The sequence below is a fragment of the Ogataea philodendri genome, assembly GCF_020536065.1.
Source record: "Ogataea philodendri strain CBS6075 chromosome Unknown scaffold17, whole genome shotgun sequence".
Classification (NCBI taxonomy): Eukaryota; Fungi; Ascomycota; class Pichiomycetes; order Pichiales; family Pichiaceae; genus Ogataea; species Ogataea philodendri.
Window position 1 is genome coordinate 147,149 of NW_025763777.1, and position 25,746 is coordinate 172,894.

Consider the following 25,746-nt stretch of genomic DNA (forward strand, 5'->3'; position numbering starts at 1 on the left):
TTTATTTTTTATTTCGTCTCGCCAGAGAAAGCTCGGGGCTTTAACTAATTGTGGAATAAAGCGTTATTACCATAAACCGTTATTATTATTGATAAGCAAGCAAGAATAGATGTATAACAGAAAACGAATCTAACTGCTTGTACTTATCTATATCGAGGAACTCTTCTATGTCGTATCGTCAAATGGGGCCAAAGGACGAAAATACCACTGGGTCTGACGCTTCTGAGCAATCTACAGATGCAATACACTCGGCTAAAATGAAAAATTCCGCTACGTCCAAACGCCGTTCTGTGGCTTGTAAAGCATGTCACTCGCTGAAAGTCAAATGTGTGCCTCACGATGTTAACAATCCACTGGGCACTTGTGTTCGATGCTGGAAAAATAAGAGGCAGTGTGAGTTTGATCTCTCTCAAGCTCGCAAAAAGAAGACCCCTGCTGGGTCCACTAAATTAATTTCCAAATACCAACAGTTGGAGTCCAAAATAGCTGATCTTCAGAGCATGTTAGAAATGAAAGACGACACTATCACACAGCAAGCCAGAACCATCACTAACCAACAGAATTTAATGGCATCCATGGACACCCCCCGTACTGGGAATAACCATTTTCGGAAAAATATGTCATTCAGCTCGAATTCTCCAGTCTCTGCTGGATCTGACGGCAAAACACATTCTTCGGGTGGCCACAATGGTTTTGGAAACAGGCCCGCTATTCCGTCGAAAGAGGCCCAACTGCAACAGTTCGAGAAGGAGATTAAATTCCTTGAGAGCGTTTCTAAGGAGCAGGCAATGTGTCCCGCTTCCAGTATTGTTGGGGTTGCCGAGGACAGAATACGGTTTTGCAAAGAAGACGTCAACTACTACGAAAACGATCTGATTACCAGTGGCATCTTGTCAGAGGCCCAATGTGAACATCTTTTCGGGCTGTTTGTCAACAAAATTTACAAACACTATCCGTTTATCTTGCTTCCAGAAAATCTGAGTCTCTCAGCTATGCGCAAAGAACAGCCGATTTTGTTATTGGTTTGTTCGTATCTGGCCACCATCATCGACCCAGAACCTTCTTCTGTGACTATCGATGTGCAGCTCAGATTGGAAAGTCTTGTTTCTAGGACATTGACCGGAGAAGTTTTGTCTATCGGGGACAAAAGCTTGTCTCTGGTCAAATCCATGCTGCTGTATTGTATTTGGTACGTGCCACCAGAACTATTTCACCACAGAAGATATCACATGTTTAATTCTCTATGTGTTTCCATGATGCACGACTTGGGATTGACGGGACGTCCTTATTTCTTTTACAGCAAAGAAGATGGTGCGGTCAAGAAAAAAGCAGCCGTTGCTTTTGAAGACCCGGAGAATTTGGAAGGTAAGGGCCTTCTACTGCTGACGTATTTGAATACCGTCTCAATCTCCTTATTCTTGAGAAGAAGAATGCCTGTTCAATGGAGTGACTATTGTGAACAGTGTTGTTCAGATCTTGAGTCAACCTCCGATAAACGGAACACCATCATTGCCATTTATGCCAGATTGAACCATATTCTCGAGCGGATTCATTTTGGTATCCATTCGTCAATGGAACAAGTGTACTTTGCAGAGCACACGGAAAATAGACAAAAGTATCTGGTGCAGGAAGTCCAGAGAACACTCAACTCTTTGAGACAAAGAATAAGTGTCATCGCGCGTGATGATGACCAGTACTATCATTCGCTGATGTCGTACTATTTCTCGGTCCAGGCATACTTATACGAGCCCGCGTTACAATCGATGTTCAGTCCAAACGCTTTCAATTCGGACAGTGACTACATTCCTGAATATCTCGCCGAGGCAATTGAGAACTCAACAGAGTGTTGTGTCCTTACTCTAAAACACTTCTTGCATCTCACGCAGGAATCAATCGCGATCGATCCGCTGTTCCATTCCTCTAGAGTCATTTACACCGCCGGAATGCTTCTCAGAATCAGATACTTGAGTATTAGTATCACTGCGCTTAATCAGTATAAATGCATGACAGAGGATACAATGAACGTTATAAGAAGTTTGACATCTCTGGTTTATGAAGCGTCACTGAAATATCCCAAAAACCACTTCTTGAACAAAATGAGATTGGTTCTGTCTTTGTTTGCTCAAACGTTCCTGTCCCAGTGTAAGTCTGCCTACAAAGGCTTGATCCATCAGAAAAACGATCCTACCGCAGAAAGCAAACATACAATGAAACCTGCACCTGACCCCTTCGCACTCCCATACATTGTTGCACCTCAAAAGAATGGCTACAGCGCAATAGCACCATCAATGGGTATTTCGCGTGTTTCCCCTACAGCTACCGTTTCAGGGCTTAGAACCGATCCAAAGGTTACTCCTGGTCCAGTGAACACTCTTCAAGGAGCTAACGGGGTGCCCCAAATGTCTTTTAATGGTATGCAACCACAATTTCAGGCCAGTCCATACGGTGCCGGTGTTCCTGATCCGCGATCCAACATTGTTCCTATAGACATGCATATCAATATTCAGGATAAAGTTTCAATTCAATCTTTCCCAGATCCCCAGCAAATATTGAATAGTTATCCGAATAGCGAAGTCAGCTCGGGAGACGATTTGGAGTATCAGTATTGGGCATTGAATGATGAATTCTGGAGCAATCTTTTTGTCAATATCGATGGAAGAAATAATGATCAGGATATGAACAACCAGTTCATGTACGATTCAATGAACAAGTTTTGATGGGCTTCTTATCCGTGCCCAGCTCGCTTATCTTAATCTGCTACCCCAGGATCTTTATTGTGACTGTTTTTCCAGGTCCGGTGTCGGGTGTTGCCCTTATTTAACGACGACCGTCGCAGGACCGGCGTGGAAAATTCGCCAAATGTTGGCGGTGCGAGGTGTCGTCTCAAGGAAAAGTCCCAGGAGATGAAAAATTGTAGATTTAGTGTAACTGAATATATTATACTCAACAGAGTCTTATATTAGTTAAAATGGTTGCTGTAAGTATTGGATTTGTGATGAACAGTTGGGGTGATATCATTATTATCGAAAGAGAACAGCGTTAGACAAAGATTGGATCACATAATTTTTATTGACGACATTCAACACAGGATTTTTCAGACAAAAAACTAGTGCAACATTCAAGAGGTTTAATTGACTATAGAAGCGTCCAGTGCAAACTGCAAGATCGAATATCCGAGCTTCCCTCGAACGGCGAATTTTTCAAAATGTTATCGCCTTCATTATGTTCATTCCTTCCACAACCCGTGCTAACATTATAGAACCAAAAGTGGTACCCAGCAGAAGAAATCCCTGTTGCAAAGAAAGCCAGAAAGGCATCCAGACCACAAAAGTTGAGATCCACTCTCACACCTGGTGTGGTTCTCATTCTTTTAGCTGGTAGATTCAGAGGAAAGAGAGTCGTGTACCTCAAGAGCCTTGAAGACAACACTCTGCTTGTCTCTGGTCCTTTCAAGGTCAACGGTGTTCCATTGAGAAGAGTCAATGCTAGATATGTCATTGCTACTTCTACTACCGTTGATGTGTCGGGACTGGATCTTTCCAAATACGATGTCACATACTTCAATCAAGAAAAGCCAGTTAAGGGCTCCAAGTCCGAGAAAGATTTCTTTGGCGAGGGTGCAAAGAAAGAGATCAAGTCTGAGAGAGTGAAAGACCAAAAGTCTATTGACAACGCTCTGATCACTGAAATCAAGAAGACTCCTCTGCTCAAACAATACCTTGCATCGTCGTTCTCCCTTAAGAGCGGTGACAAGCCTCATGCCATGGTTTTCTAAATAACTATCAGATACACAATGAAACTATAGTAAATTAGGAGTTTGAATTGTAGTTGCCGTTCTGTCTTGCAATGCTACTAAAACATTTACCCGTCAAGCCGTTGAGCCTCATCACTATTGTCCTGCTAGTCAATGCACAATAAGAAAAAAAATTTATTCCGAAATAAAAAAAAATTTTAATTTGAAAAAACGTTTTCGATCCTAAGTCTATCCAAGACATTCACAGTTCGCAAATCATGTCTTCCCTATTGCCATTAGCATCGTATAACCTTGAACTTCAACCGTTCTCTCCAGAACCTTGTCAGCCTGAGGACTTCCCAGTCACTGTCAGATTGACTTTGGCAGCTGTTAACCCAGAAGCATTCGACGATAAGGAGGAGCCATCCACCTTGAGAATCCTCAAGAAGTCTGTCCAGCTTGACGACTTCGACTCTGACGATGAGGATTTTGATATCGACATGGATGAGTCCAGCGACGAGGAGAATGAGGAGAAGATCACTGAAGTTGAAGACGAAAACGCTGAAAAAGAAAAGTCTGACGAATCCGAGGACGACGAGGACAACTCTGAGAACTCTGAGAACTCTGACGAGGATGACGAGGAGGACGATGATGAGGAGGACTTTGAGGATGACGAAGCCATCGAGGAGCACATCATCTGTACCTTGTCTCCAAAGAGCCAATACCAACAGACTTTGGACCTGACCATCTTGCCAGACGAGGAAGTTTACTTTGTTGTCACCGGATCGTATTCTATCCACTTGACCGGTAACTACGTTGAGCACCCTTACGACGAGGAGGAAGATGACTACTCTGATGAGGACTCTGAGGACGATGAGGATTACGACAGTGACGAGTACGACTTGACTCCTGATGAGGACGAGATTGTTGACGGCGAGGACTTCGACCTCGACGAATTGGAAGGTGTCGATGACATCGAAGGTAAGATTGAAGAGCTTGTTGAGGAAGATCAAAAAGCTGGAAAAACCGAAAAAGCTGACGCAAAAAAGAGAGTCGCAGAGGAGGAGCCAAAGCAGGAGAAGGAGACAAAAAAGTCCAAGAAGGAGGCAAAAAAGGAGGCAAAAAAGGACAAATCTGTCAAGTTCAATAAGGAGCTTGAGCAGGGTCCCACTGGTCCAGCCGCCAAGGAGTCTCCAAAGGCCGATGAGAAAAAGAAGTTTCCCATTAAGCAGTTGCAGGGTGGTGTGACTGTCGAGGACAGAACTGTTGGAACCGGACAGATTTGCAAGAAGGGACAGAAAGTCGGTGTCAGATACATTGGAAAGTTGAAGAACGGAAAAGTGTTCGACAAAAACACTTCCGGAAAGCCATTCATCTTTGCTTTGGGCAAGGGTGAAGTTATTAAAGGCTGGGACGTTGGTGTTGCTGGTATGGCTGTTGGCGGTGAGAGAAGAATCATCGTTCCTGCTGCTATGGCCTATGGATCCAAGAAACTTCCAGGTATTCCAGCCAACTCCGAATTGACTTTCGACGTCAAGTTGTTGAGCATTAAATAATAAAGTACGCCTATTGTACGTTTTAATTATACAAAAATGACTATGTTACATGAGTAGATCTTTTTGGCCGTAGAAGGATCCCACAATGGTGACTATTTTGTCCATGATGAGCTGGTTACGTTCATCTAGCTGTCCTTCGGCCTGTTTGAGTGCTTTTTTGGCCAATGCTCGTAGAACAGAAACGTCTGATGCGTTTAGAACGTCGTCGATTGCATAGAGCAGATGAAAAATCCAGTTTTCAAAACTTGGATTTACGTCTCGATTCAGCCATTTGGTGAAATACACCGCAAGCTTGATGATCTCGTCCTCCTCGATCAGCTGAGCCATAATATCAAACGTAGGCTCGTTGTTGAAAACGACGTACTTCCATTCTTTCTGGGTCTGGGGAAGCTCGATAGCATCAATGTCTGTTAGAGTTGATCTGTACTCTTCATATTCTTTTCGTTTGGTTTTGAATTCAACTAGAAAGTCTGTGAGTAGCGGATTGGCTTTGTAGCCGTCCTGATCGGGTTCAATATGCGGTTCTTCAACGTCTGCTTCTGTCTTTTCTCTGGGCGCACTGTCAAACCCATGGCGCTCAAACTGTTGAGCTTCCATTCTCACCATGGCCAGGTACGTGTTGACGTCGTTCATTGGCTCGTTCTTATCGATCGAGTTGAGATCAAGAATCACGGGAAACGCTCTTCTTTGGCCAAAGATAGGATCGAACGGCCCTTGGATGTAAGACCCCACATTTTGCTCTGTTTGTCTGATCTTCTCATTGATGGCATCCCCTACGTCTCCGGTAAAATCTCCTTGAGAATCCTCGTCGCTGTCTCGTCGCTGGCGTTTTCTGGAGCACATATTGAAAGATGCGATTGTTAAGAATATCTGAATAATATTTTTTAGCTGAAGACTAATTAACTTATGTCAAAGCGACAACATGATAATGACGAGGATCTAGGAGAAGAGGAGCGTCAGAATTCACCATCAGCAGGACTCTGGTGCACATTGCCTCCGTGCTCAGAAGAACCTTTACACTTTAATAGCCAAAGTGCTTTTGAGTTGCATTATCAGACGTTTCACACAAACAGATGCGAAGAATGTCAGGCCAACCTCCCAAATGAGCATCTTTTGAATTTGCATATAACGGAGACACACGATCCGATTTTCGATCTACAGAAGGGAAAGGGACGGGAATTGTACCAATGTCTGGTGGAAAACTGTGAACAAAGATTCCTTACTGCAGAACAACGAAAGACCCATGCAATAAGTAACCACCATTATCCATCGACATTTCCATTCCAGATCATTGAACTTGGCCTATAGACATGGTCTGTACAAGACCCGCTTTATGTACATTGTATAGCATGCTACCTAATTACAGTAGCACGAATTCAAGCTGCTATTTTTTTTCCGTGTCGCTAAGGTTCAATAATATTGACCGCAAAAGCTGTTATTAACTAAACGAATTTCAATAGTCAGTCAGTCCCGTGGCAATTAGAAGTCTGCACAATTTGTGACCAAAAGGAAGTTCAGAAGTAATTGAAGGGATGGTAAGTTTCACAATGTCTGGTATGATTAACTAACTCAAAATAGTCTGGAATTCAAAGTTTATTGAAAGTAAGTGACTGCACACAAATGCAACGGTGAGATACTAACTAATATTCCTATAGACTGAGAAAAAAGCACAAGAGATTGTGTCTCAAGCAAGACAATGTACGTATACTTGTTAGTTTGCAAGTTTTACTAACAGTTTAGATCGTGCGCAAAAGTTGAAGGACGCCAAATCCGACGCTCAAAAGGAGATCGAGCAGTACAAGGCCAAGAAGGACGCTGAGCTCAAGAAGTTCGAGGACGAATTCGTTGGTTCCAACCAGAAACTCGAGGAGGAGGCCGACAACCAAGTCAAGGACGAGCTCTCGAAGATTAAAAAAACCGCAGAAGCCAAGAAGTCGGCCGTTATCAAGCTTCTCATCGATGCTGTGGTTGCACCTAAGCCAGAACTGCATATAAATGCCAAATAATAGATTATTAAGAATTGTTTGCGTGAACATCGGGATGAGGAACTGGTGGTTTTCAATGTAAGGCATCTAAGGACTTCCTCTAGCTTGAACTACAGCTCTACAGTCAAACAGTTGCCTAAGAACTGCTATTTCAGCCATTTTACTACTAATCTTCTCAAACCAAGTAAATAGCCCGTAACCACCATTTTGCAGAACGGCAAAATAATTTCGGAATATAAAAATAATCAGCCAGTGTTCAGCCCACAGTCTGATGATTCCTGAGGCCGAATATCCCGTAGCCGAGTTGGCCAAATATAATGTCGCCGGTTTAGGAACGCTTTCAGAGAATGGCGATCCATCTTCCCAGCACTCGACCCAACACAGGAAAATAGTCAAGATCAAAAAGACCGTCAAGAAAATCCAGACGTCAAACACATCGTCGACCCTGTTTCGACGGCATATAACCGAACGGTCTTGGACACTGACTAACTGGTACAGACATATTCATTGGAAGAATTTCACTTTGGTTGTTTTGGTTCCCATCATTGGAATATCTATTTGCATGGTTTACAACGTTAAATTGCTCAAACAAACTCTTTACTTTTGCATTTTGCTTCATATCCTTACGATTCTCGCTGTGAACGTTCTGTATCACAGATATCTCGCCCACAACGCTTTCAACATAGACAACGAAAAGGTCGTTTTCGTCCTGGCAAGCCTGGCAGCAGGAGCGGGGATTACATCGGCAAAAAACTGGTGCTCGTCTCATCGTGCTCACCATAGATATTGCGACATCTCTGACCGCGATCCACACAATATCAGAAGAGGATTTTTGTTCAGCCACTGTGGATGGATGATTCTGATCCATAATCCAAAAGTTGCCAAGGCCATCAAGGAGAGTAAGCTGGATCAACTGTCAAACGAAAATATCTTTACATGGCAAGCAGAGAACTATTTGGTGCTTTTTGGTATATTTGGGCTGGCTCTTCCCAGCTTGGTTTGCGGCTGGTTTTGGAACGATTACTTGGGTGGGCTGGTCTATGCAGGTTTTTTGAAAGTGTTTTTGGTCCAACACTCTATTTTTGCTATTAACTCGTTTGGACATGCGCTGGGAACAAGACCTTACAGTGACACAAAGTCGCCGAGAAATAACATCATTTTGAACCTGCTCACTCTGGGAGAGGGAAACTTGAACTTCCACCACGAGTTCCCAGCAGACTACAGAAACGGGAACGATTGGTACGACTTCGACCCCACCAGATGGGTTATTCGCTTGATGTACATGCTGAGGTTTGTCAAGCAGCTGAAGAAAACCTCGAGCTCGACGGTCGAGATGTCTTTCGTCCAGCAACAGCAGAAACTAATCGACAACAAGAGATCACAGCTAAACTGGGGAATCCCCATCGAGAAACTGCCTGTTTTCTCGCCAGACGAGTTCCGTCGACTGGCTGATAAATCCACCGACAAATATTTGGTGGTGATGTTTGGAATTATCCATGACATCACTCCGTTTGCCAAAGACCATCCTGGTGGCTTACCTTTGATCAAGGCTGCGCATGGAAAAGACGCCACTACCGCCTTCAACGGGGCAGTTTACCAACACTCAACAGCAGCAAGAAACCTGCTAGCTACCATGCGGATAGGAGTCCTGGGTGGATCCGAGACCTTATTTTGGAAGCAGCAGAGAATCGAGAACAAGTCTGTGCCAATCGACAACGACACCGACGGCAACCGAATTGTTCGAAGCGGAGCACAGGAAACTATGAACAAGGCGTATGGAGGAACGGCTGATGCTGCTTAAATAATAAATATGTATCTATTTACAAATATTGCGCACAATTAACGAAACTTATCAAGATCTCCAGATCTGGAAATTTAATCAATCAAGTTTTGTTATTTGCAAACAAACATCAATGTTTCGAAATTGCACTCGATTGAGCGCCAGAGCTCGCGATTGTTTCTATATGAGCAGGAGAAGTCTTTCTCAAGGCTCGGGAGGCAGTTCCAGGTCTCCATCGTTGTTTGCGTTGCTTGCAACCTGTGTTTTCAGCGCTTCGGCAGGCTACGCCGGACATTACTATACTAAAAGTCAAGATTTTGCGTCAACAACTTCCCTGGACTCTTTGAAATCACCAACATATGCTTCCAGCAAGTCTGTGGCCGAGGCAATCGATAAAATCAGACAAATTGTCGGACCAGACAGTATTACCACTTCCCCGGGAGAAATCGACTACCATTCGAAAGATCCATCGAATTTTGTTCGTCCTAAACCGGATGAGCATCCCAATTGCGTTGTTTACCCGACTTCCGTCGAGCAGGTGTCTGAAATACTCAAAATATGTCACGAATACTCCGTGCCTGTGATACCTTTCTCTGGTGGAACATCTATAGAGGGACATTATATTCCGACCAGACAAGGTGTTTCGCTGGATCTGGGAAGGATGAACAAGATTTTGAGACTGCACGAGGAGGATCTCGATGTTGTTGTGCAGCCTGGAGTTGATTGGATGGAATTGAACGAGTACCTTAGTCCGTATGGACTCATGTTTGGGCCGGACCCGGGACCAGGAGCCATGATTGGCGGTATTCTGGCTACAAATGCGTCAGGAACTAATGCTGTTAAGTACGGTGCTGCAAAGGATAACGTTCTGTCGCTCACTGTCGTGTTGGCAGACGGTACAATAGTCAAGACTAAAAATCGTCCTCGAAAGTCCTCGAACGGCTACAATTTGACCAATCTGTTCATTGGATCCGAGGGCACGCTCGGTGTGATTGTAGAAGCCACGCTGAAGCTTCATTTCAAGCCGCAAAATGAGGTTATTGCAACCATCAATTTTAAAGAAATTGGGAATGCCACCAAAACGGTGACCGATCTGTTTAGAATGGGAATCAGCTGCAATGCGGTGGAGTTCATGGACGACAAACAGATGCGTGCAGTTTGTGAGATGGGAGCTGGCTCAAGCGACGATTGGGCTCCTGACCATATGCTCTTACTCAAGGTTGGTGCAACTAGTAAGGAGTCTCTTAAGGAGCTGGTGGCATCGATCAACAGCGTTGCCAAAAAGAACCATGGATTCAATATCGGTATTGCTAGTGACGAAGAGGACAAAGAGCGGATCTGGACTGTGCGGAAAACGTTGCTGTGGAACTCGTTGCAATGGGCTAGGAAAGTCAAGCCAAATGCCACCATTCTTCCCACCGACGTCTGTGTTCCTGTTTCGAGACTTCCGGAGCTGATTACACGGACTATGACCAAACTAGAAGCGGCAGATTTGCTGGCTACGGCAGCAGGACACGCGGGTGACGGTAATCTACATGTTCTAGTGATCTTTGATCCTGAGCAAAAAAAAGTGGCCCACGAGCTGATAAACGAGATGTCGAAACTGGCAATCGAGCTAGAAGGTACCGTTTCCGGTGAACATGGAATTGGGGTCAGTGATAAGCGGGAGCTCTTGGTTGAGGAGCTGGGTGTTGACACCATTGATTTGATGAGATCGATCAAATATGCACTGGACAAAAAGGCCATTTTAAATCCTGACCATATATTCAAAATCGACCCATCGGAAAACAGAAACCCTTCAGATGACTGAAGAACCGTACAGACCAAGCCATTTCTCAACGTTGGATTTACTCATTTACTCATATATTATTATGCAAGAAATCTCGGACGGGGACTTTCCTGATTAGTATTTTTTGGTCCGCTCTCAAATTACTATTAATTCACAAGGTGTATTCTTTTAGATTCCAATTATTGCTAAAAGTACTATGAGCGTTCCGAAAGTTTACTACAATAACGATCCGCACTCCTTTGGATACTCCACTGCAAGATCCAGATGGCCAAAGATTCTCCAGAATGCAATTGACGACACTACTGCGGAGTTCTCAAAGAGCACAGACTCCGAGTTCAAAGAGCAGGGCGCCCAGATTGTCGAGCAGATCAAGGAATTTTTGAAGGAGTTGAACAATAATGCTGTTCTCAGGCCGTTCAAGGAGGTTGAAATCCCTGGTTTGAAGTCCTACAACGAGACCTTGTCGAAATTGGGCGAAGTGACCTGGTTGACGGGCCCTTGGCTGTTCTGCGAGTGTTTCTTGTACAGAAAAGTGGACGCTTTCATCAAGACCAAATCGAAATGGCAGACCTTTGATGTGTTCAACAAACTGAAAAGAGACACGTTCAAGTCTTCGGACAAAGGAATCTACGAGCTGGCTCTCAGATACAGACAGTTGAACCAGCAGATCAAGTCGAGATCGACTGAGGAGCTGGATCAGAAGGACTTGGAGTTCTTGTTCGAGGAATTTGCAGACATCTCGCTCTGGGGAAACGCCACAGACTTATCATTGCTTGCCAATGCTACTCTGGAAGATATAAGCTCTGTTCAAGGCAAAGAGGCCCGGGCCAAGTCGGCCAAAAACATTCTGTGCAATGATCTTCCCGAGGCCTGGAAAGCACTGCTATCGACCGAGTTCGAAAAGAGAAGAATAGACATTGTGCTGGATAACGCAGGATTCGAGCTGTTCACCGATCTGATTTTGTCATTGTTCCTTTTGGACGCCAAGGTGATCAGCCAAGTTGTTCTGCACTGCAAATGCAGACCCTGGATGGTCAGTGACACCATGATCAAAGACTATGACATATTGATCCAGGACTTGCGTAACACCTCTATTTTCAGCGAACACAGAGCCGATCTGGATTTTCTGGTGGATAGCCTGGAAGCTTACAGACACAGCGGAAAGCTGTTGCTCAAGGAGTCCGAGTTCTGGACCGTGGATCTGGACTACTGGAATCTGAGTCCCCAGGAAACGAAATACGGCGGTGCGGAGCTGTGGAAGTACCTACAAGACTCTGCTCTAGTCATTGTGAAAGGTGACTTGAACTATAGAAAACTGACCGGCGACAGACATTGGCCTCGTGATACGCCGTTCAAGGTTGCAATTGACGGACTGGCATCGTCTGGTATTCGCATTCTGGCATTGAGAACTTGTAAAGCAGACGTCTGTGCAGGTCTTCCAAAAGGAAAAGACGAGGAGCTTTGCGAGTACTGGAAGAGTCTTGGTAACGAATGCGGCGAGCTGTGGTGTGCCAGTGGAAAATGGGCCGTCATCTCATATAGTGAAGGAAAATAAACATGTTAGAGTTTCTATGTACCGGTTCATTTTTTATTAAGAGGCATTGCCATCGGGTTAGCAAACGGCATAAATGGCATGATCGGCGGGATCATTGGCGCAACGTGCTGTCTTTTAGCCGGGTCGTCTTCTCCCTCGGCCTTGCGTTTATTCTTGGCCAAAAAGTCGTCAACTTTCTTCTGTAAATCCTTGTCGGGTTCCAAAGAATCAAGATATATATCTTCCTGGCCGCAGTTAGGACATTTGAAGTCGGATTCTAAAAGGATATCTTCGATGTACGGTTTCGAATATAACTTGTTGCAACACTTGGTTCTCACTGGGTCTCTCCAAATCTTTCCAGTGTTTGGGTCTGTTAATTCGGGGTCATCCACTTTGATATCGTCATCGACCTGTTTCGACTGCTGGATCGTCTGGTATCTCTCCCACGCCTTTTTATCTGCAACAGCAACCACGTACTTTCCCTCCTCGTTCACCATGTAGTTCTGGTTTGGCTCGTTCACTATGTCGGTAGGGTTATCAACGGTTCTCAAATACGATTTCGGAATACCGGTGGTCTTTTTGATTCTGATTCCATCCCAGTTCGGATCGTTGTTCTTTGGACAATTTCTGATATGATGTTTTCCCTTCTCGCCACACTTGTAGCAAATGTAGTATTCAGGGATGTTTTCGTCAAGTTTGAGGTTCTGCCGTGAACTTTCCACCCTCTGGGCTGTAGCCATCACAGCCTGCTGCTGGTTCCACTGGTCATCCTGTTGGTTGAACATTTGTCGGACCATGTCCTCCTCTGTTCCAGAGGCGGCAACTTGCGTCGTAGTGGTGGCCGATGGGGTGGGCAAAACAGGAGCCTGTGCTTTGGCAATCCGCGGTTTTCCAGCCATATATCGAAGGACATTGCCTCGTCCTTTCTTTCCGCCTGATGTTCTTCTCACCAAAACGGTGGATGCACGCTGTACAACCTCGTTGTCGTCCTCGTACTCGTTTTCGGGGTCCTCCACATGGTAGAGTAAAATGTCTGTGTCTGAAGAGTTTATGAGCTTGTTTGCGTATATGATCTCGCGCTTGAGCTCAAACACTGTGAGTCCAGTCCCATCGAACTTGATGGTGGAAATCAGATCGTCTCGCTGGGACCTGAACTTGTAATAAATGACCGCCATCTTTGTCAAACAAGATATAATTATTTTTTTTTGGCAAAACACTAAATGTATGGTTGCAAGAAAAGGACTGGTGGGGTGTCTGTAGGAAATGAAATTTGCAGTTAGAGATTTGGGTAAAGTGGAATTGACTGAACTACGGCGGAGTGGAGGTGGAGAAAAAATGACAATTCCACTGTTAGTAGCCTGGACTCGTCGTAGTAGCTTCAAGTAAGGACATGAACAGCAGGAACCATTCCGAGCTCCGTTGAGTTATAGGAAACAAGGACATTGAGTTAAGCCAAAAAGGTTTTGTTCATATTGCATGATGCCACCCATTTGCACACGTACCATCGATCCGTCGTTGCAACTGGCTCGCTGCTCTGTCTCCTTGCTTACCTAATCCACCCCTAATATGATTATAACATTATTAATTCGATTTTTTGTTGTACAACCATGAACGCTCCAACATACTACGAATTCTACAGAAGAAGCACGTAAGTATTTGAACCAATCTTCAACTAACCAATCAGTGTCGGCACGTCGTTGACAGACGCTCTGGACGCCTTGATCGGAGACCAAAGAATACAGCCCCAGCTCGCCATGAAAATTTTGGCAAACTTCGATAGGGTCACCTCGGATAACCTGAGAGACTCTGTGAAATCAAAGCTCACATTCAAGGGACATTTACACACATACAGATTCTGCGATGACGTGTGGACTTTTGTGATCAAAGACGTCAACATCAAGTTCGACGATAATGAAACAGTGAATGTTGACAAGTTCAAGATTGTCGCTTGTAACAGCAAGAAGGCCGGCGAGATATAGTGCACCTCATCGCATCTACTGATCACGAATCGCTTAAATGCATATTAAATTACAATATTGTTATTGGAATCGCTTTTGGAATCAGAATTGATCATCTGCTCTTGCGGATTATAACTCGTCGTGAGTTTCTGATCCAGCCGCCGTCTCTTTGACCTGTTTGACGTCCAGTTCTCCTCCAGAAGCCTTCGACAGCAAAGTTTCGGTATCCGTGTGATCCACAGACGAAGAAGAGTTTGTATCGAGAGGAAGAATGTCTGGGGATTGCTTGAACTTGGCAGAGTCTGTTGTGCCCAGGTCATCAAGAGTTGACGTTTCTGTCGACAACTTAATAGATGATTCATTTTCTGTAACACCGGAACTAACGGTCTCTGCTGTAGTTGTAGTGTTGCTGCCGTGTTGGACACTTGAAGCAGTTTCCAAGATGGAAACTTCGGGCTCGAGCGTTTTGTTTGCAGTCTCGGTCGAATTGGTTGGCTCGGACACATTAGACAATAGTGCTGTTTCCACCTTGATATCCTCGGTCTTCTTGTCCGACGATGTTGTGCTCGACGCTGTCTCCGTCAGATTCGTTTCTATCACAGAAGTTTCAACAATATCTGTGCTGCTTGTCGAAACGTCTCCTGTAGTCACATTCGTTTCGGAAAGCTGAGTCTCTAATAGAGTCGTATTTGAGTGAACCGGTCTCTGTTCCTCTTCTGACAGGTTCTTCTCGGTCTCGTCTGTAAGGAAAGCAGAGTCCAATGTGCCATTTGTAGACGAGTTCTGTAACTGACCGGTTTCTTTCTCCAAAACCTTTGATGCAGCAGGAGTCGGCTCCATAGTGACAAAGACAACCTCGGTCTTGGTCTCCACTGCAGTGGTTAATATCGTTTCCACTTTGGTGGAAGTTTCGATCGAGGTGGTTGAAATCGTCTGGGTCTCAACAATTGTCTCTACGACAGTGGCTGTGTGGTTCAAAGTCTCTGTGAAATAGGACGTAGTCTCTGACGTTGTGTTTGCCGGGCTCTCGGCGGCGAAATCCGTCAGATTCGTGGTCAAAATAGATGAGACTTCGCTAGAGGTCGGTGATTGTGATTCCGGCAGACTCGTCTCTGTTTCCTTAGTTCTGTTAGTTACTGCAGATGAAGTAGAATTGGCTGAAACTTCCACACCGCTTGAAGAACTGGTCTCAAGTGGTTTGTGTGTTGTATACTCACCATCATCCGGAAGAACACTGGTATCTCCAACATTGGTGTTTTCGCTTATAGACTTAGTTGTTGAGTCCGCAGTATGGATAGGCACATAAGTTGTAGTAGAAGGTGGTCCTTTGGCAAACACTTCACTGGAAGCAATTGGTTGTATGGTGAAATACGCAGAAGAGTCGGCAGGTTTCTTGGACTTGTAGTATTCCACTGCCTTAGTCTGCAGTTGCTCAAGGTATCCATTTGCATACAAGTACTGTCCCACGACTGCAAATAGCGATACAAGGATGATAGACATGAACAATTGGATAAAGGACATGAAGAGTGGTTTTGAATCAGCAAAGTTCTGCGGAACCAGAATGACGTTCACCGTGTTTGCGGCCGAAACCGATGCCAGGTAATCACCCGCCTGCGAAAAAGTGACTTTTGTGATAGCAAATCCATGGACCTTGTCAAGTTTTTTCAAAAGCTTGAAATCCTTGAAACGAACAATCAAAATCGAACAATCAGAACCACTCAATGCAATCAGACCGGTTTTATTGTTCACATCAAGAGATGTGATACCTTTCAGATTTCTTGCAATAACAGTGACTTTTGTAACTGCAGACTTTGCAACTGAGAACTCACCAAGAACAATCCCGCTCTTGTTGGACCCAGCAATAATGACAATGTTGTTGTCGTAGAACTCAATCTTTGACATCAAAAAGTTGATTTTTGTTTTGAACACAGATCTTCCCGTGATGGTGGATATGGCTTCAAAGTGGCTCGACGTGATGTAGCACATCATCTTTCCATCCGGAGACAAGCTTATATCTTTAACATCTCCAGTAGTGACGATTTTGAACTTCTCCTCGAGCTCGTCAGTCGTATCCACTATGTACACCGACGACGGATCGTCACTCATAGCAATTGCGGCAAGTGTGCCGTCTTTGGTAAGTTGGGTCAACTTTTGATAATGTTGAGCATTGTTGCTTGGATGGATTTGACAGCTCTCGACAAATTTCAAGTGGTCATTGTGGAACTTGAACTTTCTCAAATGCTTGTTAACACCCCGTTTGATTGATTCGGCATTCTCATTGATTCCAACCAGTATCTGGTTGTTGTTGACATCCAAAGTCATTGGACAGTCCTCTTTGTCATTAAGAGTCAATTCACGGTACCGTTTTATTGGTTTTTTCAGATTATCAGGCTGAATCAAGAGCGCAGTAATCTTGTTTGGAATACCATTGCTACCTTCTCCACCTCCTCCAGCAACAATCAGAGTATTCTCATTCACAAACTTTGCTCCATAAATAGGATATCCTAGATCCAAGGAATGGGACTTCAATTTGGTCATATCGATGCAGCTTTTGACAACTGTTGTTTTGGGTTCTGTTTCAAAGACTATTACGACAAATCCAGTGAGAAAAAACGTTGTTATATACCCAAAATTGAAGGGAATTGGATGATCACAACGCCAGGCCTTACTAAAAAAAACAAACCGAAACTCGAACCTTTGCACCATTAAATTGGAATCTGATTAGCTGAATGCTTACGTGATGACCCCTTCATTAATAGAATGCCGGATCTGAGTGAAGAGCGTGTATTGTGGAGCCCTGGTATTTGAAGCATTGGTTCGAGGTGTACTCCCCCACAGGTTCAAAATCCACTACAGAAGTCTGTCTTAATATGACTGTATGACTGGAGTGTGGGGGGTCAGCTGCCGCATCGAAATATGGGTGGCCCACGAACAAGACAGACTGACACAGATCCCACTTTTTTAGCCGATAAATATTGCATAATACATGTAATTATACAGTGTGTTGCATGGTTGTGTTAAAAGTACCACGATCTGATGTACTCCCGAAGGACGTAGACTATTCACCATCAGAACAAGGGATCACCCTTTTTAGCTAACCTAGAAAACCATAGATACTGCGCTACACATCACATTCACTAGCCATGTACCAGCCACATTGACCACACCTTACACCGTTCATTTTAGTTCCCTCTGGTCTTTAAATTCTAACTAATAATCTCGTGTCTTCAGAAATGTACCAAAAGTCGAATTCATCACGGAATCAGCCAAGCCAGCAGGACATGTCTGCCGAACATAGCCCTGTTCCTTCCACTCAGAGTCCTTTACAAGGCGCATCATTCACTTTTAACGGTAATAATGTTTTCCAGGCGCCATTAATAGTTGTTCACAATAGCGGTGTATCCTTTGTTGTTTCCCCCTCTCACTCAGATCGTGATGTTCCTGTTCCATTTGGTGGTTCCACTTTTGGAAGCAGAAGTGCTGAAAGTGGCGAACAGAACCGCCAGGATAATGCTGAGTCTGTACCCAATCGCAACACGTACAAGTGACGCGTCAGATCGCGAGATAGATGGCCATGTTAACCGGCAAACGCAAGCCATTTTCGGGATCGGCGATGGAGGATCAAAACTAAAAGCTGCTACAAAGGCTGAGTCAATTTCTCAGCGGTATGCCATGACGCGCCACCTACTTACAGAGCTGAAAAAGAGAACGCCTCATAATTATGAAGAGGAAAAAATCCCCCGATTGTTTTACCATCCAACCTGGCTTGCAACGCTACGCAACTCAAATTTGGTCAAGTTATTCCATACACGTTATCATGACACTGAATTGGAGAAGGCGATGCCGGATGAAATTTACGATTGTCCTTCGACAGCTGACAACCCGTATGAGGCAGTGACGTATGCTGAATGTGTACGATGCAAACACAACTTTCGATTCCATGGACACACCAACGCACGCAAAGATGCAAACATTAGAACCCACTGTATGAACCATCGTTCTCGGGTTCCATGACCCTCTACCACTGAGGTAAACTTTGTTGGAAAAGGAGAACCGTTTGAATATCTTGCACCTGTTATTCGCAACAAGGAGGAGCGGATGCGTTATGGCTTGCTCATGTATTTCTGGAAAGATGGTATCCCGTTCAACGAAGTGGATTCTCCTAGTTTCATCTCATTTCTTGCTTCCTTTTACCAGCTAATCGTTCAAGAGACTACAAATGATTATCGCATAACAGGTTCAAGACAAGAAGCTGTCAAATTGTGTTTCAAATACCCCCGGAATAGAAAATGGATTTCGAAAATGGCTGACAGATCTTATGATTGCATGAAACAGGGAATCGTTCTAGCAACAAAGAATATGTCACTGTGCGTGGACATTTGGAAAAATTACAACGTGCTAGAAGTTTATCAGGGCCTACGCCAAAGGTTAATATAAGACATTAATCTTGTATTCTTGTAATTCTATAGATTATTGATGCACTGAACATTCTATCTGGTTTTAATTCTGTGTAATGGCACTATATTGATCTGTTTCGTTCATTTCGTCGGCTGATTTTGATTCTTTTCCTGTTGCAATGTCTTCAACCAAATATTCCTCGTAGTCAAACACATTGGCCCGTTCCAATGAGGCACGCGACCCCTCACTTTCGTGGCTTTCCGCACCTTCCTTAAGCATGGTTTGGACTATATGGCTTTCGTTTTCATTATCGTCAACCTTCGAAACATCGTCGGATTCGGTGTTTTCTGGCTGTAACCCAATCTCATTCAATTCATTCTCGTCCAGATCGATAGAGAACTGGTCATTCGAAAGTACGAACGAGTAATCGCCATCGCGACACGCAACATTATATCTAACCCAAGGAAAGCTCTGAAACTTGAACTGAGGCTCGTCTATCTTCAGGTAGTTGATCTTCAGATCGCTGTAAAGCGTGGAGGCCAAGTCAAACTCCAAAGTGATGATTGACGGGTTATTCTTTTTGAACTCTTGTTCTTCTTTCAGTATGTTCAATTCCTCACTTAGATCGTAATAAATCAGATCATTTTTATCTTGTTTGTGATGATATGTGTTGAACAGATGCTGTTGGTGTATAGTATCCTGATGAGACAATTCAAATTCGCTCTGCATTTCTCCCTCAGAATTACCTTCAAGTTTTGAAATGGACCATACTATCGAGTTTTCTTCGAGATTGTGTATGACAGACCCCATCTTGGTCTTAAACTTCAGAGGTTGATTAAAATTGATTCGCAAATTCTCTAACGGCAAAACCAAAGGTATGTGTGTCTTCAGATTTCTGAGCGAATATCGCCTCTTGAACGAAGTTTTGATCTCGATCTTGATTCTCAGTCTATATGTTCCGTTTTTCTTGAAAATCCTGTATTTTGGGCGCACCATAATTAATGGCTTTAGTCCCGATGTGTTTGATATTTGATAAGTCAAAAGCTTGAACAAACCGTCAGGAGGTAAAAAGGTAATGTAATCGTGAATATCGCTCAACACAACGGACTGGTGGAAGTTAAGATTCGTGAAAATAGAGTTATTGTCTTGTCCGTCCTTTTTGAATATTTCATTGAGCCCCATTTTCAAGGTTGGCATTCCACTGAGATAGCATTTGCAGTCGACCTCACCAAGAATGTGGTTTGACAGTATGCGTCTAGTTTTGTAGCTATATTTGAACTTTAGTGTTTCGTTGAAATTGATGAAGATCTCATTTCTATTGTAAAAGATACCTTTAGGTCTCCAGGATATCTTATTTGTCGATGTTCTTGATATGCTTGAATTCACTTCACCTTCTTCTGTTTCTGCTTTTATGTATTCTTTCAATATATTGAAGTCCGTGAGCTGAGGGATTCCAAAATCAAGAGTTTCGTCAAACAACTCGTATACCAAAATATGGTTGTCCTTAACCGAATCCGGTGTGATACTGCCCCTCATATAAAGATTGAGAAGGTTACCTAACTTCGATAAGAAAGCCATCATGCACATAACATTCAAGTCTTCGAACACGGGTGTCATCAAATAGATTCCATCATGTCGAAGATAAACAAATTGGATTCCGTTGTAAGAAACCACTGGATTCTTGGACAGATTGAACGCTTTCTGAAAGTATTCAATTACCAATGGTGAGTTGAGATCATGCTTATACTGTCGCTCAAGAATGGAATTCAATTGTAAGTCAAGTAAATATATAGCTGATGCCATGCGTTCGATATGAGTCTCGGATTAGTAGATGATAACTTTACACTTTTTTTAAAAAACATTTAAAGTTTATGTCGAAATCAAAGCTTGTCAGATTAACAGCTGAACAAGTGAAGAAACTTCACTCGAACATAAGTCCAGCTGGCTGGAAGTTATACAATGGTAACTGTCTTGCTAGAAATTATACTTTCAAGAACTTCGAGGATACGTGGGCCTTTTTGACCAAAGTCGCTCTAAGATCGCACCTTACCGGACATCATCCAAAACTGACCACTGTCTACAATAAAGTTGACGTTGAACTCACAACACATGATGTCCAAGGACTCACCGAGATTGATTTCAAGTTTGCCGAACGTTTTGAAAACTACGCCGCACAAATAGGGCAAAAATGATTTATACCAAGTCCAAGACTTTCGTTTCCATCCTATTCAATTAAATGTTCGAATAATAGAGCTCATATACAGCCATATAACTCGTTTGTAGTGAAATCTGCAAGATAAATCGCACACTCTTGCATCTTCAATGATCGTTGGCGCCGAATTACTTAGAAATCACTGGGCAGCTTGCCGTTGCTGTTCCTTGAGCTTTCTCTCGAGCTTTTCGAATTCTTGCAGAGCGATCTCTTCTTCAGGGTCTAAAATTGCCTTCACCTCTTCAACTTCAGGAATGTAATGCTTCAACATGCTTTCAATACCATTTCTCAATGTATCTTCACTTAAAGAGCACGATTTACATGCCCCTTGAAGCTTAATGTAAACGACCCCTGAGTCCGCATCAAACGATCTGAAATGAATATCTCCTCCATCGTCTTGAAGAGCTGGCCTTATTCTTGTGTTGATCAATTCTTTAATCTCATATGTGACGTCATCGTCATCTTCCTGCGCTTCGTCAAGGATTCTGGCCAGTTCCTTTTCATACTCGGGATCAATCACTGGTATTTTCGAGTCAATTGCATTTGTGATCACGTTAGAAACTTTGGTCGCCAGAGAGCCCCATTGCAGATCGGGGTTGTTTGAAAGCTCTTGGTCGACTTTGTTGACGGTAATGAAATCTGGACCGATAAGAAGTGATCTCACACCATTGACTTTGAAGAGTTCTGTTGCCAATGGAGACTTCTGAGAAGCATCGGGCAAATCATTGACTTCCACGGCAGTGGTTTGAAATTCAGGTAAAAATTTGTAGTTTTTGGCGACGAATTTGAGGGCATTTTCGTTAGGCGTATTCATCGTCTGCAAAGACAAAAGTCTTTGTTGTATCCCTTTGAAGGCTCTTGCCCATGGTCTTTGTTTTTGGATGAGCTGTAACATTTCACTAAACTAATGCGTAAAATAATTGCACCTGCTTTTATATGAAGCGTTCAAATTTATAGATGACCTTATTATCTAATCTTCTTCTCCGACGTTCGGCAAAGGAATTTTTCTAGCAAATTAACACTTTGAAAATATTAAGCAAGGCTGGTAGAAAAAAATCTGAACCTTGATTAGCAAAATATTAGGTAATTGATTTAATTGTACTCTGATTTAATCAAATCTTTCATGCGGTGCTCACAATGTCAAAACTCCGAATCCAAGTATAAATGCCCAGGTTGCGGGAATCAAACCTGTTCTTTAGACTGTTTCAAACAGCATAAAATCACCAGAGAGTGCTCTGGTCTCAGTGATGTTTCCGAAGGGAAAACTACCTATAAGACAAAAAGTGAACTTTCACAGTTAGATGTACATCGAGACTATAATTTTCTTTCAAAGATCGGTCGTCAAATACAACTAGGAAGGAGAGCTGCTGATTCTATAAACGCTCATCAAAGACGTGCACATTTGAATGAACGGAGAACCCCTCGCAAACAAAGAGGTCCTCAAAGATTAAAAGCTCAGGCAAGAGTAAGATCCTCCGAACTCGAAGGTAAATCTGATTCTTTATTGCCTCCATCTACAAATACAACGAAACCGTTCAGAGTGAATTGGATTCGTATCAACGAGAAACTTCAACAAGTTGCCGATATCAGTAAGGACACAGACTTTCACAGTACCATAGAGGTCTCTTGTCCCCATGAGCTTCTATCTTTTGAAATCACAAACGATGAGCATGGCTCGCAGTTGTCTGCAGCTACATCTAATGATACGTCAAAGGAGGTCAAAGATAATTTTGACTTCTTTTTGTCATGCAAATTTTCCTCCAATGAAGAAACCAAACAGCTGGATCCCAACATTTCATTTTCAGACTTGTTGAATGAACAGACTCAAGCCGATTCTATCACAATTTATGTCTCGTACAAGAACACGGTGAGCCGGAGTTCGATTTATGAGTTTGATCAAAAATTTAATAACAGTTCTCATCTGATCAATTCATTGGAAACCCGTGTCGAAGGTGAGTCGAGCGACGATGAGCCACCAGAGTTATCTCTTCTAATAACACAGTCGACTAAAGCATCTTCATAATCATTGTTCTGTGTGATCGCATTAATTATAATTGTTACCTACCAAAGAGTACACTAAGTGAGTTAACTAGACTTGATGACATTTATGATTTGTATCAATTCGTTTGTAACGTTTTTTAAGTCGAAGCCCGCATCTTCCTCTTTCAGAGTGTCTTCGGCACCTTCTTGGATACCCTCGAGGTAATAATCAACGAAGAACTGCCGACAACTTTCCTGATCATCGGAACATGAATCGTCCAATTCCAAAGTCTGGCTTCCCCTTGCCTGTGAGTTCTGGTGGTGGTTTTTAGCACTGTGCAAGGCAGATCCCATAGAAGTCTGTTGAGAAGGACCATATAGTCGAATGTTGTTAAATGGGTCTGCAACACTGGGGATCATGTAGATTGTTGTCAATGGATGCACTTGGATAGCATTTGAATCTTGCTCGCTAGACTTTGACTTGTTAGAATCGACAACTCCCAAAGTGATTAACGAAATTAGAGTTTTCAGTTGATTTATCTTACGCTCCTTGCGAATCTGGGCACTTTTACCTTCACTGATACTTGAAGAGTTGTTAGTAACTCTCAGAGACACAGACTGCGGATCGCGCTCTAAAACCGCAGTTTTCCACCCGAGAAGTTGCGTCAAACCTCGCAATAGTTTAGGCCAATTTCTTCGCACCAGAGCAACGCTCAAGTCCGAGATCCCTGTGTTCAAAAATAAGTTCAGAAACTTGGTGCTATCGTTTCGTATCGACAAACTGATATGGCTCATGGCAGAAAGAAGAAACAAAATTATCGATGACTGATGCAGTATAATGAGATCCGGTTTCCGATCGACAAGTCTCTCAAACAATGTCAGTGTTGCAGTCCTCACGGATTTAGACTGGTCCAATATCAAAGGTTTCAGTCTGACAATCAGCTCATCTGTAGGAAAAGAGTTCAAATTGTCCTGTTTGTCTATTTCACGCACTAGCTGATTGAGAACTTCGTGTTTAGAATTTGAGGAGTGGTGTTTCAAAAGCGATAAAAGCTTATTAATCTCTTTAATGTCACTATCGATGCCAGTAAATTGTGAAGTCACATGGATATTCTTGGATTTGAAGCTTGTCGAAGTGCTGTTTTGCGATACAGTAGTCTTCCCAACCTTCAGCTTCTTCTTGGCAAAGTCCTTCTGTTTTTCTGTCTTCTTACGTTTGGATCCCATTATTTGACAGTGCTCAAAATTTTAGGAGCACCTCGAAAAAAAATTAATTTTATTCACAAAATGCGTAAATTTATGTTTGTATATCAAAAAAAACTGAAGTTTGTGTCTAGTTCGAAAATATCAGCAACATATGGACGAGCTGAGATTTTTATCTTTGAATGAGCATCTAGGAGTTGAAGATGATCTACTACAGCTTTCACTTATAAGAGATTTTGGCAGCAATCGTGCAAATGATGATTACGACGATGGCGATGTGTCAATGCAAGACGTTTCTGCAATTCAGGAAACTAACGACAGCTTGCATTCGCTCACTATAGACACAGAACAGGTAAAGTCATCTAAACCTGCATTACAGCTCAAAAGTCTTATGCATCCAACTGAACTCGGAGCACGATTCGCTCAAAGTGAAAAAACCGGGAAGACCGCTGATGCACGAGACCAAGTAGAAGAAGAAATCCTTGATCTAGGTTACGTCGGCACCTCGGCATATAGAAGTTATGATCAGACAGAATTTGAAGCTAAACGACGAGGTTCAATCAACGAATTACCGGATCACTACTTACAATCACCAACAATAAATGAAGGTCGCCCGTTCTCTGTTCATCATCATTATTATTTTCCATCCCAAGCGCCCATGAAAGAGAATACAACATTGCCACAACCATGGTCAAAGAAGTCGACCCCCAATTCGAAATGGCCTTATTTGATATCGACGTATTTACAGCTGGCTATGAATACGTTGACTGCTCTCTATGCCATGAAGCTTGTCTATGATAGCATTCAGACTATAAAGCAAGACGTCGATCGAGGATTAAAGGAAAAGCTGCAGTCCACTTATTTTGAAATGAGGGCATGCCGTCAAAACTTTTTAGACAATAATTGTCAACTCCCTACCCGAGCTCCTGCTTTAAGAGATTCATGCCAAGAATGGAAAAACTGCATGAACAGAAATCCAATGCTCTCTCTCAACTACTCTACACTGATTGCTGAGATTTTTGGTGCCACAATCAGCTCTTTCGTCGAACCGTTAGGTATCAAAAGTTTCTTGCTTTTAGTTGTCTTCCTCGTCTGCAATTATTGGGCAAACTTCGGTTGTGGATTTCTTCGCGCGAAGTCATACTATGGATGGCAAAATGTGGATTCCAATTTCAATGATCAGTCTCCAATTGGAGCTGGCACAGATACTTCAAGTTTTCTCTCTGTCAAAAGACTTGAGAACTAGTTGAATAAACTCAGGAAATATAAATTTCTCTGCGAAACAACCATATGCCGCAATCATGAAGTAATGCACCTTCTGATTACTATGAGAGTCATGCTGTTTAAGCCATCATGCTAACTAGACGTTTGTTTACGGATTACTGCTTCAGGACTAGCATCTTTTACTAAAATCCAGCCCCCTCTTAAAATGCCGGATGATGCCTGTGTTTATGCATAAATTAGCCGAATGCGGTTAACTTTCCGATTTAAAAAAAAATAGTGCCAATTGATCTCAAAATCTTCTTGTCTTTCTTATTGTACTTCACAATAGGACTTGCTGGGGCATATGATTTGAACAGGTGGCTGGTGTATTGTGTGGTTGGTAGATAAATAGTGT

General features: G+C 43.1%; 24 protein-coding genes across 24 annotated transcripts; 13 read left to right on the top strand and 11 right to left on the bottom strand.

Moving 5' to 3' along the window:
* Window positions 1–182: 182 nt before the first annotated feature.
* OGAPHI_000138 (uncharacterized protein) lies at window positions 183–2,717 on the top strand (the record flags this gene model as incomplete). The annotated part of the gene is made up of 1 exon (XM_046202155.1): window positions 183–2,717. One exon carries the CDS (start codon window positions 183–185, stop codon window positions 2,715–2,717), a length of 2,535 nt encoding a protein of 844 aa, XP_046065067.1.
* Window positions 950–1,171, bottom strand: OGAPHI_000139 (uncharacterized protein; the record flags this gene model as incomplete). The annotated part of the gene is made up of 1 exon (XM_046202166.1): window positions 950–1,171. One exon carries the CDS (start codon window positions 1,169–1,171, stop codon window positions 950–952), a length of 222 nt encoding a protein of 73 aa, XP_046065068.1.
* A 251-nt stretch (window positions 2,718–2,968) lies between the features above and the next one.
* On the top strand, window positions 2,969–3,775 carry OGAPHI_000140 (uncharacterized protein; the record flags this gene model as incomplete). The annotated part of the gene is made up of 2 exons (XM_046202177.1): window positions 2,969–2,977; window positions 3,269–3,775. The coding sequence occupies 2 exons, from the start codon at window positions 2,969–2,971 to the stop codon at window positions 3,773–3,775; spliced, it is 516 nt and encodes a 171-aa protein (XP_046065069.1).
* A 236-nt stretch (window positions 3,776–4,011) lies between these two features.
* OGAPHI_000141 (uncharacterized protein) lies at window positions 4,012–5,289 on the top strand (the record flags this gene model as incomplete). The annotated part of the gene is made up of 1 exon (XM_046202188.1): window positions 4,012–5,289. One exon carries the CDS (start codon window positions 4,012–4,014, stop codon window positions 5,287–5,289), a length of 1,278 nt encoding a protein of 425 aa, XP_046065070.1.
* On the bottom strand, window positions 4,077–4,481 carry OGAPHI_000142 (uncharacterized protein; the record flags this gene model as incomplete). Its single annotated transcript, XM_046202199.1, has 1 exon — window positions 4,077–4,481. One exon carries the CDS (start codon window positions 4,479–4,481, stop codon window positions 4,077–4,079), a length of 405 nt encoding a protein of 134 aa, XP_046065071.1.
* A 45-nt stretch (window positions 5,290–5,334) lies between the features above and the next one.
* Window positions 5,335–6,132, bottom strand: OGAPHI_000143 (uncharacterized protein; the record flags this gene model as incomplete). Its single annotated transcript, XM_046202210.1, has 1 exon — window positions 5,335–6,132. One exon carries the CDS (start codon window positions 6,130–6,132, stop codon window positions 5,335–5,337), a length of 798 nt encoding a protein of 265 aa, XP_046065072.1.
* A 63-nt stretch (window positions 6,133–6,195) lies between these two features.
* Window positions 6,196–7,295, top strand: OGAPHI_000144 (uncharacterized protein; the record flags this gene model as incomplete). The annotated part of the gene is made up of 2 exons (XM_046202221.1): window positions 6,196–6,470; window positions 7,025–7,295. 2 exons carry the CDS (start codon window positions 6,196–6,198, stop codon window positions 7,293–7,295), a joined length of 546 nt encoding a protein of 181 aa, XP_046065073.1.
* Window positions 7,296–7,361: 66 nt separating this feature from the next.
* On the bottom strand, window positions 7,362–7,883 carry OGAPHI_000145 (uncharacterized protein; the record flags this gene model as incomplete). Its single annotated transcript, XM_046202232.1, has 2 exons — window positions 7,362–7,719; window positions 7,876–7,883. 2 exons carry the CDS (start codon window positions 7,881–7,883, stop codon window positions 7,362–7,364), a joined length of 366 nt encoding a protein of 121 aa, XP_046065074.1.
* On the top strand, window positions 7,546–9,075 carry OGAPHI_000146 (uncharacterized protein; the record flags this gene model as incomplete). The annotated part of the gene is made up of 1 exon (XM_046202243.1): window positions 7,546–9,075. One exon carries the CDS (start codon window positions 7,546–7,548, stop codon window positions 9,073–9,075), a length of 1,530 nt encoding a protein of 509 aa, XP_046065075.1.
* A 112-nt stretch (window positions 9,076–9,187) lies between these two features.
* Window positions 9,188–10,864, top strand: OGAPHI_000147 (uncharacterized protein; the record flags this gene model as incomplete). The annotated part of the gene is made up of 1 exon (XM_046202254.1): window positions 9,188–10,864. The coding sequence occupies one exon, from the start codon at window positions 9,188–9,190 to the stop codon at window positions 10,862–10,864; it is 1,677 nt and encodes a 558-aa protein (XP_046065076.1).
* On the bottom strand, window positions 10,069–10,755 carry OGAPHI_000148 (uncharacterized protein; the record flags this gene model as incomplete). Its single annotated transcript, XM_046202266.1, has 1 exon — window positions 10,069–10,755. One exon carries the CDS (start codon window positions 10,753–10,755, stop codon window positions 10,069–10,071), a length of 687 nt encoding a protein of 228 aa, XP_046065077.1.
* Window positions 10,865–11,039: 175 nt separating the features above from the next.
* On the top strand, window positions 11,040–12,398 carry OGAPHI_000149 (uncharacterized protein; the record flags this gene model as incomplete). The annotated part of the gene is made up of 1 exon (XM_046202277.1): window positions 11,040–12,398. The coding sequence occupies one exon, from the start codon at window positions 11,040–11,042 to the stop codon at window positions 12,396–12,398; it is 1,359 nt and encodes a 452-aa protein (XP_046065078.1).
* Window positions 11,808–12,176, bottom strand: OGAPHI_000150 (uncharacterized protein; the record flags this gene model as incomplete). Its single annotated transcript, XM_046202288.1, has 2 exons — window positions 11,808–12,059; window positions 12,144–12,176. 2 exons carry the CDS (start codon window positions 12,174–12,176, stop codon window positions 11,808–11,810), a joined length of 285 nt encoding a protein of 94 aa, XP_046065079.1.
* Window positions 12,399–12,424: 26 nt separating the features above from the next.
* Window positions 12,425–13,552, bottom strand: OGAPHI_000151 (uncharacterized protein; the record flags this gene model as incomplete). The annotated part of the gene is made up of 1 exon (XM_046202299.1): window positions 12,425–13,552. The coding sequence occupies one exon, from the start codon at window positions 13,550–13,552 to the stop codon at window positions 12,425–12,427; it is 1,128 nt and encodes a 375-aa protein (XP_046065080.1).
* OGAPHI_000152 (uncharacterized protein) lies at window positions 13,407–14,356 on the top strand (the record flags this gene model as incomplete). The annotated part of the gene is made up of 2 exons (XM_046202310.1): window positions 13,407–13,534; window positions 14,062–14,356. 2 exons carry the CDS (start codon window positions 13,407–13,409, stop codon window positions 14,354–14,356), a joined length of 423 nt encoding a protein of 140 aa, XP_046065081.1.
* Window positions 14,357–14,464: 108 nt separating this feature from the next.
* OGAPHI_000153 (uncharacterized protein) lies at window positions 14,465–16,873 on the bottom strand (the record flags this gene model as incomplete). Its single annotated transcript, XM_046202321.1, has 1 exon — window positions 14,465–16,873. One exon carries the CDS (start codon window positions 16,871–16,873, stop codon window positions 14,465–14,467), a length of 2,409 nt encoding a protein of 802 aa, XP_046065082.1.
* Window positions 14,607–15,641, top strand: OGAPHI_000154 (uncharacterized protein; the record flags this gene model as incomplete). Its single annotated transcript, XM_046202332.1, has 2 exons — window positions 14,607–14,978; window positions 15,330–15,641. 2 exons carry the CDS (start codon window positions 14,607–14,609, stop codon window positions 15,639–15,641), a joined length of 684 nt encoding a protein of 227 aa, XP_046065083.1.
* A 695-nt stretch (window positions 16,874–17,568) lies between the features above and the next one.
* OGAPHI_000155 (uncharacterized protein) lies at window positions 17,569–17,883 on the top strand (the record flags this gene model as incomplete). Its single annotated transcript, XM_046202343.1, has 1 exon — window positions 17,569–17,883. One exon carries the CDS (start codon window positions 17,569–17,571, stop codon window positions 17,881–17,883), a length of 315 nt encoding a protein of 104 aa, XP_046065084.1.
* A 952-nt stretch (window positions 17,884–18,835) lies between these two features.
* OGAPHI_000156 (uncharacterized protein) lies at window positions 18,836–20,536 on the bottom strand (the record flags this gene model as incomplete). The annotated part of the gene is made up of 1 exon (XM_046202354.1): window positions 18,836–20,536. The coding sequence occupies one exon, from the start codon at window positions 20,534–20,536 to the stop codon at window positions 18,836–18,838; it is 1,701 nt and encodes a 566-aa protein (XP_046065085.1).
* A 68-nt stretch (window positions 20,537–20,604) lies between these two features.
* Window positions 20,605–20,925, top strand: OGAPHI_000157 (uncharacterized protein; the record flags this gene model as incomplete). The annotated part of the gene is made up of 1 exon (XM_046202365.1): window positions 20,605–20,925. The coding sequence occupies one exon, from the start codon at window positions 20,605–20,607 to the stop codon at window positions 20,923–20,925; it is 321 nt and encodes a 106-aa protein (XP_046065086.1).
* A 159-nt stretch (window positions 20,926–21,084) lies between these two features.
* On the bottom strand, window positions 21,085–21,840 carry OGAPHI_000158 (uncharacterized protein; the record flags this gene model as incomplete). The annotated part of the gene is made up of 1 exon (XM_046202377.1): window positions 21,085–21,840. One exon carries the CDS (start codon window positions 21,838–21,840, stop codon window positions 21,085–21,087), a length of 756 nt encoding a protein of 251 aa, XP_046065087.1.
* Window positions 21,841–22,068: 228 nt separating this feature from the next.
* Window positions 22,069–22,968, top strand: OGAPHI_000159 (uncharacterized protein; the record flags this gene model as incomplete). Its single annotated transcript, XM_046202388.1, has 1 exon — window positions 22,069–22,968. The coding sequence occupies one exon, from the start codon at window positions 22,069–22,071 to the stop codon at window positions 22,966–22,968; it is 900 nt and encodes a 299-aa protein (XP_046065088.1).
* A 62-nt stretch (window positions 22,969–23,030) lies between these two features.
* On the bottom strand, window positions 23,031–24,152 carry OGAPHI_000160 (uncharacterized protein; the record flags this gene model as incomplete). The annotated part of the gene is made up of 1 exon (XM_046202399.1): window positions 23,031–24,152. The coding sequence occupies one exon, from the start codon at window positions 24,150–24,152 to the stop codon at window positions 23,031–23,033; it is 1,122 nt and encodes a 373-aa protein (XP_046065089.1).
* Window positions 24,153–24,282: 130 nt separating this feature from the next.
* OGAPHI_000161 (uncharacterized protein) lies at window positions 24,283–25,374 on the top strand (the record flags this gene model as incomplete). Its single annotated transcript, XM_046202410.1, has 1 exon — window positions 24,283–25,374. The coding sequence occupies one exon, from the start codon at window positions 24,283–24,285 to the stop codon at window positions 25,372–25,374; it is 1,092 nt and encodes a 363-aa protein (XP_046065090.1).
* Window positions 25,375–25,746: the final 372 nt, after the last annotated feature.